The sequence below is a fragment of the Microchirus variegatus genome (assembly GCF_963457635.1).
Source record: "Microchirus variegatus genome assembly, chromosome: 11".
NCBI classification, from domain to species: domain Eukaryota; kingdom Metazoa; phylum Chordata; class Actinopteri; order Pleuronectiformes; family Soleidae; genus Microchirus; species Microchirus variegatus.
The window spans coordinates 2,772,808-2,792,240 of NC_139812.1; the positions used below are offsets into that span (position 1 = coordinate 2,772,808).

The window sequence follows — 19,433 nt, forward strand, 5'->3', positions numbered from 1 at the left end:
CTCCAGTTTTATAATCTTGTGAAAATTGTGTGTTTGAGGACTTCAAAAACTGACTAGAACAAGAAATAAATAATTAAAAAAAAAACTGTCTTTTCTTAATCGCGATTAACTGCAAAAGTTCAATAGTTAATGAAACATTTAAAATTGATATTAGTTTGCTATTCACAAGACTTTTAAGGTCCAAATTAACAATGCAAATCAACTTTAAGCATTGTTTCTTTGTTGGAAATCAAAGAAATGCAAAGGAAGTAACTTCATGAATGTGAATATTTTATTTCAAATCAAAGGAAGTGCAATAAGTCTAAAGTAAAAACAATTCATGCAGGCTGTGGATTAGGGTTGGACACAAACTTGCGTGACACTGGAATAAAATCATGCAATACAAATAAAATATGTTAGGGTGAGCCTTTAATAAATCGCAATCAGTGTATTGATGCTGACAGCCCTGTTTTATCTTTTCCATATGCAAGTTATTGGAAGACCAACACATGAGTAAACCCACTTTAAAAGTCAAGTGACTGCTTTCCTATTGCCAGAGATAAATTTCCATAGGGTTTTGTTCAGCATCATGGATGCAGCTTTTAAGAAATAAATCAGGACAAAAGACAGCAACATGGAGATCAGTGACAATGTTCCAGCGGTTACACTTTTATATCTTTCACTTCAGTTCCTCAGCAGCAACTGAAAAGATGCAGACTCATCTATACCAACAATTAAAGTAGTAGAGGAATAAATTAGCATATTCACCCCGAAGTCATGTTGACATTACAGGATATCATTGTTGGAGCTGATCATAATCTGTGTCTACTGCAGTCATTTGTTTGCATCTGCTCCCATTGCAGACAAAAAGCCTCATGTTATCAGGTGTTGGAGGGATTTGACCAGTGCAAAAGGAGCACGGCACTGGATAAGATCCTGTCAAAAAATTACAAAATGGTCTCTCTCTGCACAAGTTAACACCAGGTCTGAGCAGGACCTTCCGTGCAGCTGAAATGACTGAACTGTGGATTGTAATTAAGCACAGCTGGCTCTGCACGACACCAGCGCGTTGCTTCTCGGATGAAGGCTAAACTGTTTATTTACAATACTGTCAGTTCGAGCTCAACACAGAAACCGCCCTATAAATCACAATAGATAGAGTAGAATAACAGGGTAAGTCAATAGTGCAGTATTGGACACAGCAGGCAGCCTGACATTCACTGTCGCAGCTGAGCTGACACACTGTATCTATGAGTCATCGTCTGCACTCGGCAACAATCTGTTCTCCAATCTACAGTAGACAAGATGGGAATGATACAAATACTTTTATTTTGCAAGAGACCATGAGTGCTTTTTGTGTTCTGCTGCTGACATGATCTGATGTGACTGAGGGCTGCTGCAGGAATTGAACCTCCAGGCACTTTAACGACAACCACAAATCAATCTTCTTTTATTTCACCAGCGTCTACATGAAACTCTGAGCTTCAGAGGCAATCGCCCATCAGCCCCCACTGAGATGAATATGAGCCTTTTTCCTTCAGGTCATAAGTTAAACTCGTTGATGACGTCAGTCTTTCACACTTTCTCTACTCAGGATTCTACCTGCATTCTATGTGCAAAGATGTTTCCAAGAAACTGAAAGTTGAACTGTGCGCAGCAGTTACATGATTATCAGGAAGGCAACTCGACATGCCAGCAAACATCAGTGCATAACTTACATCTGTACTTTTTTTGACTGCACTAAGGAAGTAGTACCTGCAGTAACTTTAATTAAACGATCAATGAATTTATGCCTAAGTATTACTGCCTTGTGCTAATGAATGTATCTATATTATTTGCATTTTGCTTTCTGGTGTTGTTAATTTGCTTGTCTAAGTATGTATGATATATATGTATAATTCTTTCAACTGACCCTGTTTTGCTGAGGTCTCACTTGTAAATGGGGTTTTTAATCTCAATGCGACATCCTGGTTTAATAAAGTTTAAATAAATAATAAGCTTTGGTAATTTATGCAAGTGGTTCCAACAAACTGTTATGTTTGGTTATATGCTACTGAAGCTGCTTAGTGCACGTGTAGAATAATCACAGCATCAGGATGGGTTGTAAATGTTGTACACCTTGTACAAAAAGTTGGTTTTAGAGGCACAATATGTCCTGAATTTAGAAAATGCACATTTGCATTTTTTAATGTCACACAGAGCAAAGAAACTTAGCTGCCCATGAGTTCATAGACTGTGTGTAAAGGAGGGAAATCAATTTCCATAATGGTACTTAGTTGCTATAAATATGGATTTGTTTTTTTACTCATCATTTGTTTTGTGTTGTTGCAGAAAGCGGCATCATGTAGATGAATCAGTGTCAAACGTAAAATATACTGTGCGTGTTATGCCTATTTCCTACACAGTTGAATTTCCTGTTACATATGGAAACCCATCTATTTACAAAGGATGAGATTGCACTATATCTTGAGTAATTGCGTCTGCACAACATGTACCGTACAGCTAATCACTGTACAGTTTTTACATCACAAAGAGGAAGAGGAAACATGGCAGAGAATCAAGTTTGAGGCCATTCAAAAACAGGATATACAAGTGTGTGTGTATACACAAGCAAGTGGGAGGCACATATAGAAAGTGTTGAAATTCCTACAACGACCGTTCACTTGATTTTGATGTAAATGCCTTCAAATTAAAGCTGAAAGTGTGCAGTTAAAGCTCATCTTGTTCGTTTCATTATTTATATATACATATTTATGGACCTGACTGTATGACAAAACGGAGTCAGAGAACTGCAACGGCAGATTCAAAGTGTGGAGACAGCGTGAAGATCTATAAAAGTAAGAATATCAGAAGACGGATGTGAGAGCAGAGGCCAGAGGAGCGAGGAGGAAACTATAAATGGATAAATATGTATTTCTCCACATTTACAAATCACACAACATTCACAAACAGTGGCTTCTAGATGAAAAAAGATAATCCCCATCAATATTTTCCCTTTTAGTCCTGAGTATGTGTTGTTAACAACCAAAAATAACAACTTATAAACTTCCTGTAATGCAAATGAAAAGTGTATTTTGTTCCTCCTTAATCTTTTTTCCTGATGTCTTTTTATTACGCACTAAAACACCAAATCGGTCCTCCTAATAACTTTTTTCTCCTCTTACTTTTAAGCCTTGACTCTTAATTCACTTGTTTCTTTTTTGGGGGCTCATTCTTGTACAGTTTTACTTTTCTTCTAAATCTGAACTTAATCTTCAATCTTATTTATTGTAACAGAACAGAAGATTATAAAAAATATTTTTTTTTAGATTTCGAAAATCTCAGACAAAGAAGCATCATATAACGACAGAGTATGAGGATTACTCTGGACTACATGTATACAGTAAACGTAGTGGAATACCCCTTTAAATCCCAGAAACTAGTGGTCAGCAAACACCATGATGATATCAGAAGCAGTAAATTTCTGTGAGAGCAGTAAAACAGCCACCAGAGTTTGGAAGCCTCACAGCTTATAGAGCCACACCGTCAAATACACAACCACCATCTAATGAAGTGCATGTTATCACAGGCTGTAAACTCTTGGCTCAGTGACATAATCCCCTGCCTCTCAGCAGAGACCAAACCATTAAAGAGTCATTCTGTAGGAATAGCTTTTACGACCTTGAGCGACTGTGACTTTTTGTGTATTTCGGAGTTTTACCTTTGCGAAGGATGAACAGAAGCTTTCCTCTCTCTAACTCCAGGGTGAGGCTGTGCTCGTTCCTGCCCTCTGCGTGAAGCAGTGTTCCGGAGTTCCTCAGGGTTTTGAATTTCAGAGAGATGCTTTCCCTGAACATCTGCCTCAGCCTGGGGCTCAACCTGTAGAGGAGGCTGCTGTGGCCGTCGACGCTCACCATGTCAGAGTCTGAGAAGTAACACAATCGCAACAGTTCAAACACAAGAACGAAGAATTAAATCAACATTTTATCAAAATCACAATACTTCCCAAAGCAATTTTCAAATCGCAGGAGGTACTATATTCGTCAAAGCCAAAATATGTGTCAACATGTCATTTTAGATTCATCATTGTCTTGATCTATACATCATTTATTCTACAGACTTTTATTTCAAATGAAAATAAGAATAATGATGTATAAATGAGCAGTCCCTCTGACGTGGCGAATCAATTCCTGTCAAAATAATGACATCATTATTATTATCGTTCAGCCCATATGTCCAGCTTGTAAAATTGTTTACTTAATACGCCATTAGTACAACAGAGCATTAGGGCAAAACAACAAAGAAAACAAAAATATAATCTTTTGAGAATAAAGTCACCTGCAACCTGCGACAAGATGAGAAACGCGGAGCATTTTGTCAAGTTATATTTTGGTTTGGGCTTAACAAATAAGGAAATACTTATTTTGACAAGAATAAAGTCATAATATTAGGAGATTTTGTATATGAGGCGCCAATTGTTAAGTTGCACATGATAAAATAAACAGCAACTTTTTGCCACATTTAGCAAAAAAACATATATAAAAAACATATGAATTTTTTAGTTAGTTTGAACCAAATTCTAAATGTTAAATATCAAATATAAATGTTAAAATTAAATGTTAAATCTAAATCTAAATGTTAAATCTAAATGCTAAATATGTTTTGTTTGAAACTAAATGTTTAGCTAATATGCAAATTCACACTGCCAGTAACCGGATGTACCAACATAAAAGCTCGAGGAGGTCAGGCTGTGTCATTTGATTTCATTTAAAATTTTACCACAAAAAAGATGATTTCCTCCAAGTCCGTGTGACTTCCTTCAAAACAAACTCAGTTTCTTGCTTCTCAAAGTCCTGATGCTAAAGATGCTAATGATGTTATTCTTGTAAATTACACCTTTTTTCTCATAACATTGCAACTTTATTCTCATATTACAACTTTATTCTCATAATATTACAACTTTTTTCTTGTAATATTATGACTTTATTCTCAAAAGATGATTTTTTTTTTGGTCGAATCACAGTAAACCCACTATATATAATGTGAATCTTACAAAGAAGGACAAAGTTAGTGAAGTAAACAATACTTTACAAAACTACTATTTTTTGGAATCTCATTGGAACTTTCTGTTCAGACATTTCAGTTGTTTTGTTTTTCCCTGTTGGTTTAACATCTTTAGATTCAGTTCGGTCAGATTACTTTCACTTTTTTCATCATTTTTTTTTTTTGTATTCTGTTCGGGTCTTTGGCTTATTCCAACCTAACTCTTTAAATATGGTCGACGTAGAAGCTCTCAACAGATTACAGAAGTAAATTCAAGTTCAGATTTCTCCATGTCCTTGAGGATCTGCAAACTTATTTTCTCACTCGAGTCTGTTTCTCAAACAGATCTATTTAAATCTCTCTCCGAATCCCTGTCCTCCCAGAGGAGTTGAACGTATTTCGTTCAAAGACGACTCAAATCCAACACTTGAGCTGATTTCATCAGAAATACATTTCCCTGCACATTCATGTCATGTTAATACAAAAAAAACAAGTCAATAAATTTGATTTTGCACGTGTCATCACAAATATAATATATTTCAAAAATTCAGTTACAATATTATTGTAACTGAATTTTTGAAAAGCCTTTGTTTATATGGTTATATGAACTGCTGTTATCATGGACTGCAGCTTTTGAAATATTAATAATTCTTCATACATAATTCAATAAAAAAACTATATCAATATACATATTTGAAGAACTCTCAATGAAGAATCTACTGTATGCATGCCTTGTTTTCTGCATGTCTTTACCTTGACTTGTCCAGATGATCACACTGTTTTTTATTCTACTCATGATTAAATTTGAAGTTTGGATTTTGCTCAGAACAGAAAATCAAGCGCACATTTTTCTAGAAGAAAACAAGTTGAGTGAGTGATTAGAAATAAAGCAGATACAGATGGTCAATAAGGGGCTGGTCTTAAAGCTGATGTCTGAGTCTGAGTAGCAAATTACAGACTTTGTAGCATCCTTCATGTCACTCTGAATGAAATTATACACCACCATCTTTGTACTGAGCATTCCTGTGCTGATACAAGAAATCTGCCACCACGCCATCACTACTGAAGCGTCAAATTAGAAATGTCTTCTGAAGCATCCAGTGCTTATGAAACTTTGAGACACTGGAACCACACAACCCACGATTTTAATTATTCAAAAAGTCAAACGCGAGAACTTTCTACTCTTCACCTTTTGGATGAAATGAGGAAATGTTGCCGGCATCCTCGCAGTCTAATTAAATCCCATTTCTCTGAACAGAAAATCATACATCTTTGTTCCAAGCACACATCCTTCCAAAGATAATTGATTCTTGCACAAGAGTTTAGGTTTAAATATGAGATATTTTCAAACTCTTCCAGTTATACTGCTGTATAATTTTCTTGGATTGATTTTGCTTTTTTTTTTTTTTATCGTGGATTTAAATGACAAGTCGAGAAATGGTGTCTGGGGGCAGAGAAGAACTGATTAACTTTTCACACTGAGTCGACTTCTCACTGACATCTCACTTCTTTGTTTGTGTGATGAAAGCGTCTCTTCCAAGCAACAGACACAGGAAGAGGCAAACTTTCTGTAATTGTCAAGGCCACAGCTGCCGTGTCCTCTCCTGCCTCGTCTGCCCTCACTTTTTGTCTCTTCTAATGCCGTGTCTGCTTTTTCTGCCCATTCCTCACCTGCCCAGCAGGTTCCAGGCTCCAACGTCTTTCACACGTGACTAATTCAACCCCAAATGTCTGCCCCCTCTCTACCTGCTCCTCAGTGATGGAAAGACATACTGAAATAGTGGCCAATTGTAACTTCATTTACAGTGTGTACCTGTTGATATAAACAAATATGAGTTCACACAATGCTGATTAAGGCTCGCTACTCCACAAGACTGGAGTTGTGTTTCCATTATAGTTTTTCCCAAAATTAAAATGATATTTCGACAAAGTGCAATTGCAACATGCTTCCATTAAAGGGTGTTTTTCGCGACATCACATTTTTCTCATCCCACGAGACTCCTCTTTGTGAAAGATGGCTAAAAGCATTTCATGTTTCCATAGTTTTGGAACAGTGATCTTGATTAATACAGCTTCTGCTGTTGCTGTGATTGCTTTCAACAGATGACGAAGGCAGCAGTGAACTCTGTCAACACACACCACATATACATGCCCCCCCCCCCCCCCCCCCACATGTATATGTGAAAAAAGTCTTTCCATCACACTTGTATATTGTGTGTATATATATATATATATACACACACAATATCTGAGAGGTCTTGGAATGGAAACCATCTTTCTTTCTGTCCTTCTCATGGCAGTGGTTTGTTTTCATGTCGCCCGGTGACAATCCTGCACTGCACACAGGAAGTAATTAATTTTATGTCAATGCAGGCAACAGCACCACTGCACAAGTAAAGTGACTGTACACAACGTTGTACAGGTTGGGGTAAGACTGAAACTACAGTGCCCATGGAAAGTTAAAGGTGATAAATGCTGCCTGCCACTACCCACCCCCGCACTGTTGCTGTATACACACACAACATCTTCTTCCATCAGTTCTGATATTATTGCTTAACAGAGCCCATTTTCAGATGAAGGATGCGTCATTTCTGTCCACAAAAAATAAAAACAACAGAGGAATAACATCACCAACAAACAAAATTACCAACAGTTGCTTTACTGCACCAAAAATGATTGTGACATATAGAAACAAGAGCTCATTCAACTCTGTACGCTGCACTTACTTGCAAGTCCCTGTACCCCTTGAAGGTGAACCTGCCTAACAACAATAATGCTTTAGGTCACTTTCAGACACTTTTCACACTGTACACAAACAACACAACAGTCTGCTGCTGTTGTGACCACTCAATCGAACACAAACACCAGCAGTGGAGAGAAGAGCCTTGCCCCAGTGCTACGCTTGGATGGTGGATTGTTTGACCCTAAGTGCATAGACGTGATAGTGATTTGCTAGTGCCTGTGCTCAGATATTTGCATGATCTAATTGGCTGGTGCTCACGGTGCTACTTGAAAATGTTGAGCATTTTATCAAAGTCTGCCACAGTCGACATTGGCAAAGGATCCACAGAGCAGCGATGTGTGACACCTGCCCCGTTTAAAGTAACTGTCCACTTGAAGCCTCCACTGCACACATTACCTCAATCCCTGATTTCCATTTATTGTGAAATATTACATTCCCCAAGTGGAAAAAACAACAAAATAATTGGTTGAGGTGTTGTTAAGAAAATAAAAAGCCAGTACTAACTGTAAGGACATCCATACGTCTCCAGCCTGAGTCCAATGCGGCCATTTCGATTCCAGTCCAGTGGGATGAGGCGGACATAGCGAGCTATGACTCGATGCCGGAGCTTGTGCTGGACCACACTGTCTGCATTAGTGTTTCCTGGAAAGGCCTGAAACACACAGACAGCATAAATGTTACCTGGTTTTTCAATCAAAGCATCTGTCCACTCTTGGATTGTGAGAAATCCTAAGAAACGTTAAATATCTCCCTCTGGATCGTCATTGTTTTTTCGACTAAACAATTGAACTTGTTCTTTCCTCAGATCAATGAAGCTGAACTGCAGTCCCCCAAGGCTTCAGTGAGAAGTGATACGTTTGATTTTCCCCTTAATGAGGGGAATATTGTGGAGATAGGGCCGCGTTCCCGGTGAATTGCTTCTCAATCGGGTAGAAAATTAGATTTGTGAGGCACTAGGTGTAGTTTTATACTTATTAGACATGTTGGTAAACACTTGGTCCATGGAGAATACCATTTATTAACCTCAATGATCCTCTGAGAGCCAGAGTCACAGGATGTTGATGGACATTATCGACCTTGTTTTTTAAATAATCTATAAATGTTTCCCCTTTTTAGAAGTAGAGCAATTGTATTTTGTAGTAGTTCAGCTTCTTTTCACACTGTAACACTGTTACAGTACGTTTGAATAATCAAAAATGTAATCTTAAAAATCTCAAACTTTGTTAATATACCCTGCAACATATTATTTTTTTTTCTTTTTAGTGTCTGTATTGGAAAAATGTGTATTTGCTAATACATGAACGATGTGAATACCAGGTGACATACAGCCAATACATTGTGGAGAAGTGGAGAATTGGTTAAAAATACTGCATATTTCAAATTGATCAGTCAACACACAACTTTGTTACATAAATCAAGTCTTGTGTTAGTTCATGCAGGACACAGACGTGATTTGCCCCACCTCAACGCAATATTTTAGTCAGAGTCCATCTCTCACACCATGGCAGTCCATTTAAATAACACTCCTCCCTCACTCATTTCTTGCCACACCAATGCTGCCTCACATCGCTGTCACAGGCAAAACTTTGCAACCACCACCAGCCCAGCCTCCAAATTTTCAGATCAGAGTCAAACAAGCTCAAAAGTTAAATGCGTTTTCCAGTGTCTTGCTTGGACTCACTCTTGTATGGGGGTTTTCTGCATTGCACTCTGTGTTTGGCTTCGCGATCCAGGGAGAATCTGAAATTGGACTATGTTTTGACTTGTTTTGAATAAATGGATTAAAGCGGACCTAGACCGGAAGTTCCAATTAACGCTGTTTTTTAGTGTGTATCTGCGTCATTACCTTGTTTACGAAGCCCTGAAGTTTCGAAAACACACAGTTCAGCCATTGTTGAGAACGCTGTATTTTATTGTAATCTCGGGCTCAGCGAGATCTCCCTTCTGGTTACGTAAACAGCAGTTCTCCTGAACAGCAGATCGTCCTGCTCCGGGCACTAGTCCGGGTCATCCGGTTGCGTACATTGTACCGCAGAAGAAGAATAACGTCCGTTGTGGAGGTGTTTCACGAGCAACAGTGTCTTCTGACTCTGGGTCAAAGTCATAAAAGGGACTGCGGCGGGGAGTCGTGGCAAAACTATTTTTAAACATTGTTAAAACTAAACAATGTTTTGATAATGAGTAGCAGTGCATACACCGTTCCAGAGGGGGAGCTGCGCTTCTGAGAGCTGGTGTGGTAATTATGTCACTTCCGGGTACTGGCCAATCACAAGACGGTTGGGAAGGCTCTACGCTGGCTGGCCAATCACAACACACTCTGTCTCCTGGGTGTGAGATTTCAGTCTGAAATTTCGCGGCTGAGGACAGCGTCAGAAAAGAGAGATTTCTATTGACTTGTTTACAGCAACTAGGAGGTTTTTGACCATAAAAAGAAGTTAATGTATGTAAGTAGACCTCTATAACTAACATATATGTGTATAGCATGTATAGCCTGTATATAACAGGACCACTATGTGAGCTTTAATTATGAGAGTTTTCCTGACTGTTTGTCAGGTAGACCATATTTTGTTTGCTTGTTTCCCAGTTTGAATTGTAACCCTGCTTCTAACATTTGTCTTGATTTTCACTCCTCCCTCTTTCTTAAAACTTATTTGCACATTCTGGTTCATAATTTTTTTTTCTTTTTCTCACCTTTTTCTATATTCAAATACACTCAATCTAATAATAAAGTGCAGGATGTCAGCAATTAGGCTATGTAGGGGTGAGGAATCATTCAATACTCTATATTGCTATTTATCAAGATTTTGTTTTGATATAACACAAGTTCACAAAATATTGAAGTCATGGTTATGCCTTGTGCGAAACCACTTTGAGACATAACATGCCGTTTATGAAACATCTCCCTGTTTGTTGTTGTTCAGTCCATAAATAAGTTTACAACCACACTAAACTGGATCCTTGACTGTGCATTCAGGAGAAAAAAAATCACTCTTTCACGTTAATTGTTAGTAAGTTTGTTAGTAAGATTGTAAGTTTAAAGGATCACTTCCTTACATAAGCACTACTCATATAGTGGCATTTCCATTTGATAGCGGATCATAAGTCTGAAATTATATGGATAATGACCCTGAAATTTAACATAAATGATCAGAGGTGGAAAAGTACTGGCATGTAGAGATTGTTACTACTCGAACATGTCTGCTTATTTTCATCCCTGTGTGATGCTGTGACACGTCCTCTGAAGAGTTGACTCATTTAAGTCAAGTGTCATCATCTGAACCGTGTAAATGCGATGTTTCACTAATCTGACAGAGCTGAGCAGCTGAGTCTGTCAGCGATCAAATCCTAACCTCCACACATGACTTTTTTCCTGCTGAGGGAGCTAAGAAGTGCACGTCATGTAGCTGAGGCTTTTGATAATATGATCTGACCTCGAGAAATTAAATCCGTTAAAAGACACTTTAATTACAAAGAGAGAGAGAGCGAGAGGCAGATGAAGACGGGAAGTAAAGTCTAATAATAAAGCACACCGTCTCAGTAAGAGAGGGACACGCTCATCATTTAGTGATGTTGCACCAATCACTTTTATTAACCTCATCTCTGAGTGTAAATGGCTGCACAAACAAAGAATTGTTTCGCAGATGGTGATAAAACAGGAATCAGTGGTACAAATACGTGTTAGAGCAGAGAGAGAAAATTGAAATGTTATGATACGAATGCTTAAAGTTAACATTTTATTACTGCAGAAGGTCACACTTGCTCAGTGGTCGTACGCCTCTGCTGACCACTGTAGTTCACGCAATCTTTTTCCAGACTTGTAAAACATGCACTGAAAATAAATTAAATGTTCAAGAGGCCAAAAATTATTGTATGTTTGTGAGGCCACTGAGACTTTTGACCACCAAAACCTAAACTGTTAATCAGTGAAAACTTGAAAATATCCTCTCGATCATGCCGATTTATAAAAAAAAACAACCTTTGACATTTAGCTTCAAAAAATGTTTTTCTTAAGTGTCTTTGAAACTTGTATTTTTTCCACATTGACACCAATATTTGTTAACGTATAAATATATTAAATAGTTCAATCTAAATATTTAATGTTATATTCAATGTGAAATATTAAATTGCAAGCAGCAAGTACAGTTCTCATACCCGCAAATGTTCTGGTTCCGGCTCCGCCAATTTAACCAAATATGCATTGGGTAATGAATTGAGTGTACTTGTGAAAGCCATGTATCCCTGAAATGAATTTAGCCAGAAAATAATCGGCAGAGAAAACACATAAAAACCTGAAATAAATCAGTTAATTTTCATAAATCAGTTAATTTTAAAATTGGTACCAAAATCAAACAAATCCCCTCAAGTCATTCTTTAGTTACTATGGAACAGGTGGAAAACCTGAAAAAAATGAAACGCCTCCAGCTACAAAAATGCTCAAAATCTGGAAATCAAGTGAATTCTTGAAATGCAAACCATTATGTACAAGCTAAACATGTCACACCTACACTTCCTACAGTTTGTAGCTGTTGTTACAGAGCCCACATTTGCATTTCAGGATGCCACTCACCATAATCTGTCACTGTGCTACAGGGAATCCTGTATTGTGATTCCAATCCCTCCACCTCCATTAACACTTAAGAGATTCCCCGGTTAGAATAGTATATATTCCCAACACCATCTGACCATTTACATCCTTTAGAGTAGATGTGAAGAAAGAAGGAGTTGATAAGAAAACTAGCCAAGGAGAAAGCATTACTCGCTAACTCTGGCCTCAAAAGCTTAAAAGACAGAAAGGCCCGCAAGGAAATATGACTGATGAAGCAGCTAAGCAGTCAACTCTGTTTCCCAAAAAACATAATCTCAGCTGACTAATGTGGGGAGCTTCAGAGGGACATTTGAGACACACTGGATTTATCTCGATTTATGCTGGGTGTGAAATCAACAAGCTTTTAAGCTGCAAGAAGCCATTTCTGCTCTCTCCGAGGAAGTTTTCAGCTGATATTAGATTTACCTTCACTGTGAGAGTCTCACCTCTCATTTAAAATTAAGCAGTTTGTCACAGCGTCGTCTGTCTATACCAGGTGCTATGACATGACTGCCTATACCTAACGAGAGAGAACAACCCGGGTGGAAAAATAAATAAATGAAACATTTCAGAGCTAATGCTTGACAAACGGCTTTAAATGTTAGAGCTTTTTTCAGAACATTTTTGTGCGTTTTTTGGGAAATTTAAAGCGGACCTAGACCGGAAGTTCCACTTAACAATGTGATTTGCGTTTGTGTTTTGCACTTCAGGGCCACCGTAATACACACACCAAAAAAACAAAACACAACACAAATAAAAAAAACACAAATACAAATCAAAAACACAAATGCAAATCAAAAAACACAAAAACATCAACTCAAAACGGAAACGCAAATCACACAACGCAAACACAAAAGCACACAAATGGAAACACAAATCACACAACGCAAACACAAAAGCACAAAGCACATAAACATTAACTCACTTTAGCTCACTTAGTGCAGCTGCCGTCCCATGTAGAAGTGCACACTACAGATAACCCCGGATCAAATCCCACCTCAAGCAAAAAACACAAACACTAAAGCAGACAACACAGATACATTATCTCACAACAGAAACACAAATCAAAAATGCAAACACAAAAGCAGACAACACAACGGAAATGCATGTCAAAACGCAAATCAAGAAGCACAAAACATGAAAAACATTAACGGAAAACGTTATTGCACAGTCCGTGTTTTTAACATCCATATGTGTATGCTTGGTGGATGTTATTTACATTCGTACGTAACGTGTTGTAGTACTTTTGGTTCAGGGTCACTGTTGAATATGGGATGTTCCACGGATGTATTATATGAACTGGATAGAGCACAGCCGGTTGTTGATGATTTCCCTTGTATAATTGTATAATTATTATTAGAAACAATAACAAGGTGTTAAAAGTATTTTTATAACTCCCGATTCTTTCACTGAACCTGTTTATATTCAACTCTAATTCGCGTGTTCATCACATTTAACAGTAACTTTATGAACCGATATGACACTATCAGTGGTGAAGTGACCGCAGGTCTCAGTGCATCACACGGCCACAGCTCCGCATTCCACATCGTCATCAGTGTCACGATGTCCGGGACTGAACAACACTGTGATAAAGTGCAGCATGTCAGTGTCCTCTCCTCAGTGAATCCACACAGCTCGATAGTCTTCAAGGCAGAGGGGATGGTGCTCTATCCACTTCATATTATACACGGGCTGTTCAAGGAGCGACTGAAGATGTCCGTCACATACGCAGGCTGACATCTAAAATTCCTGCCACCAAAATGGATGAGGTTTAAGCTATACACTTCCTCATACATATGCGACAACAACCGCGGTGAAATCAGTTTCCAGTGTCACCCTCCTCCGCGTCTCCCCAGAGATAGGTGGACGGTCACGGCTTGTTCATAGTCCGACCCATCGCTCTCGACTACTGCGGTCTCATTTGCGGACCATCAATTGGCATTTAAACGGTAATGTTTAAATGTTTTTGTGTTTTTTGATTTGCATTTGTTTTTTGTGATTTGTGTTTGTGTTTTGAGTTAATGTTTTCGTGTTTTCTGCTTTTGTGTTTGCGTTGTGTGATTTGCCTTTCTGTTTTGAGTTAATGTCTTTGTGTTTTTTGATTTGCGTATGTGTTTTGTGATTTGTGTTTGTGTTTTGCACCTCAGGGCCACCGTAGTATCTGCATCCATTACCTCATTTATGAAGCCCGGAAGGTTCGAAAAAACAGCCACTGCTGAGAACGCTGTGTTGTATTGTAATTTCAAGCTTAGCGAGATCTCTGAAAAAACCTGTTCTGGTTACGCAAACAGCATTTCTCCTGAACAGCAGGGCCTAATGATCCGAGTAGTAGTCCGGGCACATCCGGTTGCGTACATTGATACCGCAGAAGAAGAACGTCCGTTGTGGTTGTGTCTCACTTTCGACAGTGTCTTCTGACTCTGGGTCCGACTCCGGGTCAAAGTCGTAAAAGGGACTGCGGCGGGGAGTCGTGACAAAGCCATTTTTAAACATTGTTAAAACAATGTTTTAATAATGAGTAGCATTGCATCCACCATTCTAGAGGGGGGCGCTGCGCTTCTGAGAACTGGTGTTGTTGATACGTGTGCTGTACGTCGCCTCCAGGTATTGGCCAATCAAGTTGGGAAAGCTCCCAACTGTCTTTTTTGCTGATATCTGCCATTATGTTGAAACAGTATGAAATTAAATATTTAAATTATTCACCAAAAATCAACAAAAATATATTTTCTCATTCTGATTGCTGTAGTAGTTGCCAATGGTAGGCGGCTACTGACTGCAAGTACATTTTTACTGATATCTGCCACTATGGTGAAACAGTAAGGCGGAGTGGGCACATGACGACTTGCGTGCATCATTATACTTCCATATGAGTCCACAGTTTAACGTTCTCTTTATTTTTTCGCGAGGGGTAAATTGAAGCACAGCCAGCAGCAACCAAGAATAAATAAAAATAGACACAAACAACAATTACAATGACAGTGACAAGACAAGCCAAGCAACAACACAAATTACTCACTCAGGGCCATAATGGCAGTCTGCTTTACACGGATGTCATTATCCACACGATTACAATGGTACAAGCAGACCCTTTGCAAAAATACATGGGCCCTCAAACTGTTTTTGACATCATGGACTATGCATATTCTTCATTTGATGCAACACTTTCCAGCCCAGTTGTTGGTGTGCTCTTGTTTTGGTCAAAGAAGAAGATGACAATCAGAGAGGCTATGCAAGGAGGCACCTGTAAAACCCATCCATTGCTCATACAGAATCTGTCTGGCAAGACGTCAATGCTGATGAAGTGGAATGTGAAATGTGTACTCACACATACTAGACTGATGTGGAGCCTCAGTTTAGTCTGAATATAACTGTGATCATGTGCATGTTGGGGGCTAAGGTGACTCAGTGGTGGATGTTGTGGAACTGTTACATGCCTTTTTCTCTCTGGGCAAGACATTTAACCCCAAGTTGCTCCTGACCGCTGGGCTGATGTAGAGCAAAGTCACTTGAAAGTGAGCAGTCCTCTAACATTAAAAAAGACATCCCAGCAGCCCTTTTATCAGTGGGATTTCTCACATGTGTAGTAATCTGTGTAGTAATAATACTTATTGTATATAATACTCTTTTTGTGTAGAGCCGGTTTGCTGAGGTCACATAGACCAATCATGTTATGGGGAAGGTTCGAAAACAATTTTAAGAGCAGAACATCAGATGGAGGCCCCATAACTGTAATTATATCTATGTGTGTAGTCTGTTTATCCATTTCTTGGCAAACCTCGTCCGGACAAGACTGTCAGAAACTGTGCTACTGATGACATTCTTCTTGACTAAATTCCAGGAAGCGTTCAAATGGAAAACACTATTTTTTTTCAGTATTAAACCTTCAGCTATTGAACAGTCGCAAGTATTAAATTCTATTGACCCAACATTAGTAACGGAAACTGCAATTTTAAGCTGTTATGCCTAATGAGGTGAGAGTGAACAAGAGAGGGTGTGTGAGAGGGACTTTTTTAATAACTTTGATTTTAATGTAGGAGTTATACATTTTGGGGAAAAACAATATCAGGCAAACATTGTTCCAGGCAGAGCGTTTTAATTCAAGTAAATACCCCGGTGTAATGCACCTCGAGGATGCTATGGCACATCTTACCGGTGATACATGGTTACGGCACATCTGAAAACTTATAAAATTCAGGCTGCACAGCAAAACAAATGCAAGTCATGATCTTATACAAATCAATGGACTGCAGCGTTTGTCTGTAGCTCCAACTTATAGGAGTCGGACCACTGTGCTTGGTACCCCCATGGAGGGGTGCCAACAACTGGGATACTTTTGGTACTGCTTTGAACATTAAATTGGCTGTTTAATTTAGCTACTTCTGGCCGCATTAGGAACAGTGGAGACACTGTGTCCTGATCCAAATGTCACTTTACCCATATCACTTCATCACTTTACTTTGTTTGCACTATGCTGATAACATTAGTCACCTTATCACTGTTTATCACTTTCAACATTTGCTCACCATATTTTAGTTGTACTTATTTTATTTCCGTGCATACTGCTGTATATTATATATACCTACGTTGACTGTGATTCTTTTTTGATTCTTTTTTGTGGCATTGTTGCATTTAAGTTACTGTTGTAAGTTACTGTTTTTCCTTCTGTTTGGCACTTTGTTGCATTTGTCTTACTTGTTTATTTTACTTTATTTTTTTTGTTTTATTTTATTTTATTTTATTTTATTTTATGTATCTTTTAACTCTTGTACATCTACACGTTTACCTCCCAATTGTTGCACAATAATTTCCCTCGGGATAAATAAAGCATCTTGAATCTTGAATGAATCTTGAATCTTGAAATTAAACCACACGTAGTTGAGTACTATACAATGAAACGGGCCTAACATCACAACGGTGTTCTGCACTCACCCCGATATTGTCCTCCTGTCGATACTGTTTCCAGTTGTGTCCTGTGTCACTAAACATCAGCAGGTAGGCCGTCAGCCAATCAGAGCTGCCATAACGGCCTTGGGTGGCAACAGCAGCGATTTCTGTGCGCAAACCCAGGTCAACCTCCAACCACTGATACCTGTCTGAACTCTGGGGAGACCAACCTCCAGCACCTGGAGAGAAGGAGGAAAGAAAAAAAACCTATGAAGGACGGAAAGGTTAAAGTAACAGATTTTCATTTCTCAGCACCATAATAGTATTTGATTCTTTACAAAAATGAAAAAAACATTAATTAACTTTTGCAATGAAAAGGGAGCTGGAAAATGTGAGGGGAAATTAAATGACAACATGAACAAGAACAAAACTGTCAGACAAATCTGTCTGAAAGTCTGAGTTATCTTTTCTTTTAATGTTTAAACAGTCATGTTTATCAGAGTCCATGTCTTTGATAAAGCCTGTTCTGTACATACCACAACCTATGAGCTGCAGCTGAGGCCTTTATGGTGAACACTGCAAACCTTATTCAATATTAAAAGTAACTACTTCATTGCTTCATATAGCCAGAGTACGAGTGCAGAGGCCCATAAAATGAAAAGACTTTAAATAATTAAAATACCACAAGGTGTGTGCATTTGTGTGCGTGTGAATGTGCTGAATCAGACGAAAGGGACATTTTTACTGCTTGCATTTTCCTCTACCTGAGTAAGTCCCTTCATAGTAGGGACAGGACCAAACTTGAGAATGCTGTAACCTATTTTAACTTTTGAAAAACCTTAAAACATTCTGATCAACATAAAAGACTACGACATCTAGTATTGAAATATCTGCAATACCCTTCAACTCCACACTTTGTTTTGGAATCATTAATGTAATATACTTTAGACTTGTATTTAAACTTCATTTTATGGTGAATTTCAAATAAATCATGACTTAGGTGTCTAGCCTTGCTTTGTTTGCTTGACAATGCGGGGTTATTGAAAATTGAACAAGCAAAATATGGATTCTGAAGTCCGTGTGCAGAGCAGCCTGGTTCAGAAGGCTTGTTTTCTCCTGAACCACTGCTTTGAATGCCGAGCCCAAAGATAATTTTTCCATGGAGCATTTCTGCCCCATAATTCCCACAGCCACTATGTCCTCACAACGACCTTCCCCTGAACGTGTACCACTGCCATTCTTCTCCTCTGGGAATCCAAAAAGTCTTGGGCAAGGAAAGCTGAATGGAAGTGGACATAACAAAGGTATTATTACTACACAAATTAGTCACAACATGTGAAATCCCACTGATAACAGGGCTGGATGTGTTTTTAACGTGACGACCGCTCACTTTCGAGTGACTTTGAAGACATGTCTAATAAATAATTACAATGAAAGACTGTAATCAATGTCAGCCTCTTTCCATTGAAATTCCCTTTTTTCCATGGGCAGCCATAGATTAGAAATTCTAATATATATATGTATATATATATATACATATATATTTTTAAAAATGAACTTGATTCTGGGCTCTCTGCCAGTTGAGTCACTTGGAATCAGGTTACGCAAGGGACCTCAGGAGAGTCAACTTTCCTTATCTTCTCAAAGGAGTAAGAAGTGCCAACATTCCACTACAAACCAGAAACTCCTAAGACCCCCACTACCAATTATTTTAAAGATATGTTTTTCTGTTTCCTCCTGAGGTAGATATTAGATTAATCAATTTAGATTACTCACTACCACGCACGCACAGATTAGCATTCTGAACCCAATCTACGCCTCGTCTCTGTGTGTCCAGAGTAAAATGTGATGAAATAACCTGTGCATATTTTCAAAAGATGGACAGTAGTGGTTGAGACATCTGAGATATCAACTGAGGCAGAAGATGTACCATCGTGGAAGAGACAAGCAACAGATGCAGTAACGAATACAAAGTCAAATTGGTCATCAGCAATAAATAAAAAAGACAGAAGATCGATTTAGCAGCACAGAGTTTTCTAAACAGAGCAAAAACAGGCCAGCAAAGGTACAGGGAAAACATTTAAGTACTCTGAGAGAATGATAATTTGATTTCCCAGGGATTTCATTGATTAAGGATATTGATAACTTTCTGTAAAACAATATGCAGTAACTGGAAGTATTTAAGGCAACTTAAATACTTGCTTATAACTGAAAGGCATG

At 38.4% G+C, this 19,433-nt stretch overlaps 1 protein-coding gene across 1 annotated transcript in view; it reads right to left on the reverse strand.

The window, feature by feature from the left end:
* The window catches only part of LOC310934299 (contactin-associated protein-like 4), a gene marked incomplete at both ends in the record, with an annotated part of 73,490 nt that overhangs the window by 32,584 nt on the left and 21,473 nt on the right, over positions 1 to 19,433 (reverse strand). Inside the window, 3 exons of the mRNA XM_083897993.1 lie at positions 3,680 to 3,883; positions 8,249 to 8,396; positions 17,259 to 17,452. Of these exons, the coding sequence (XP_083754119.1) occupies positions 3,680 to 3,883; positions 8,249 to 8,396; positions 17,259 to 17,452 (546 nt within the window). The remainder of the gene's footprint in view (positions 1 to 3,679; positions 3,884 to 8,248; positions 8,397 to 17,258; positions 17,453 to 19,433) is intronic.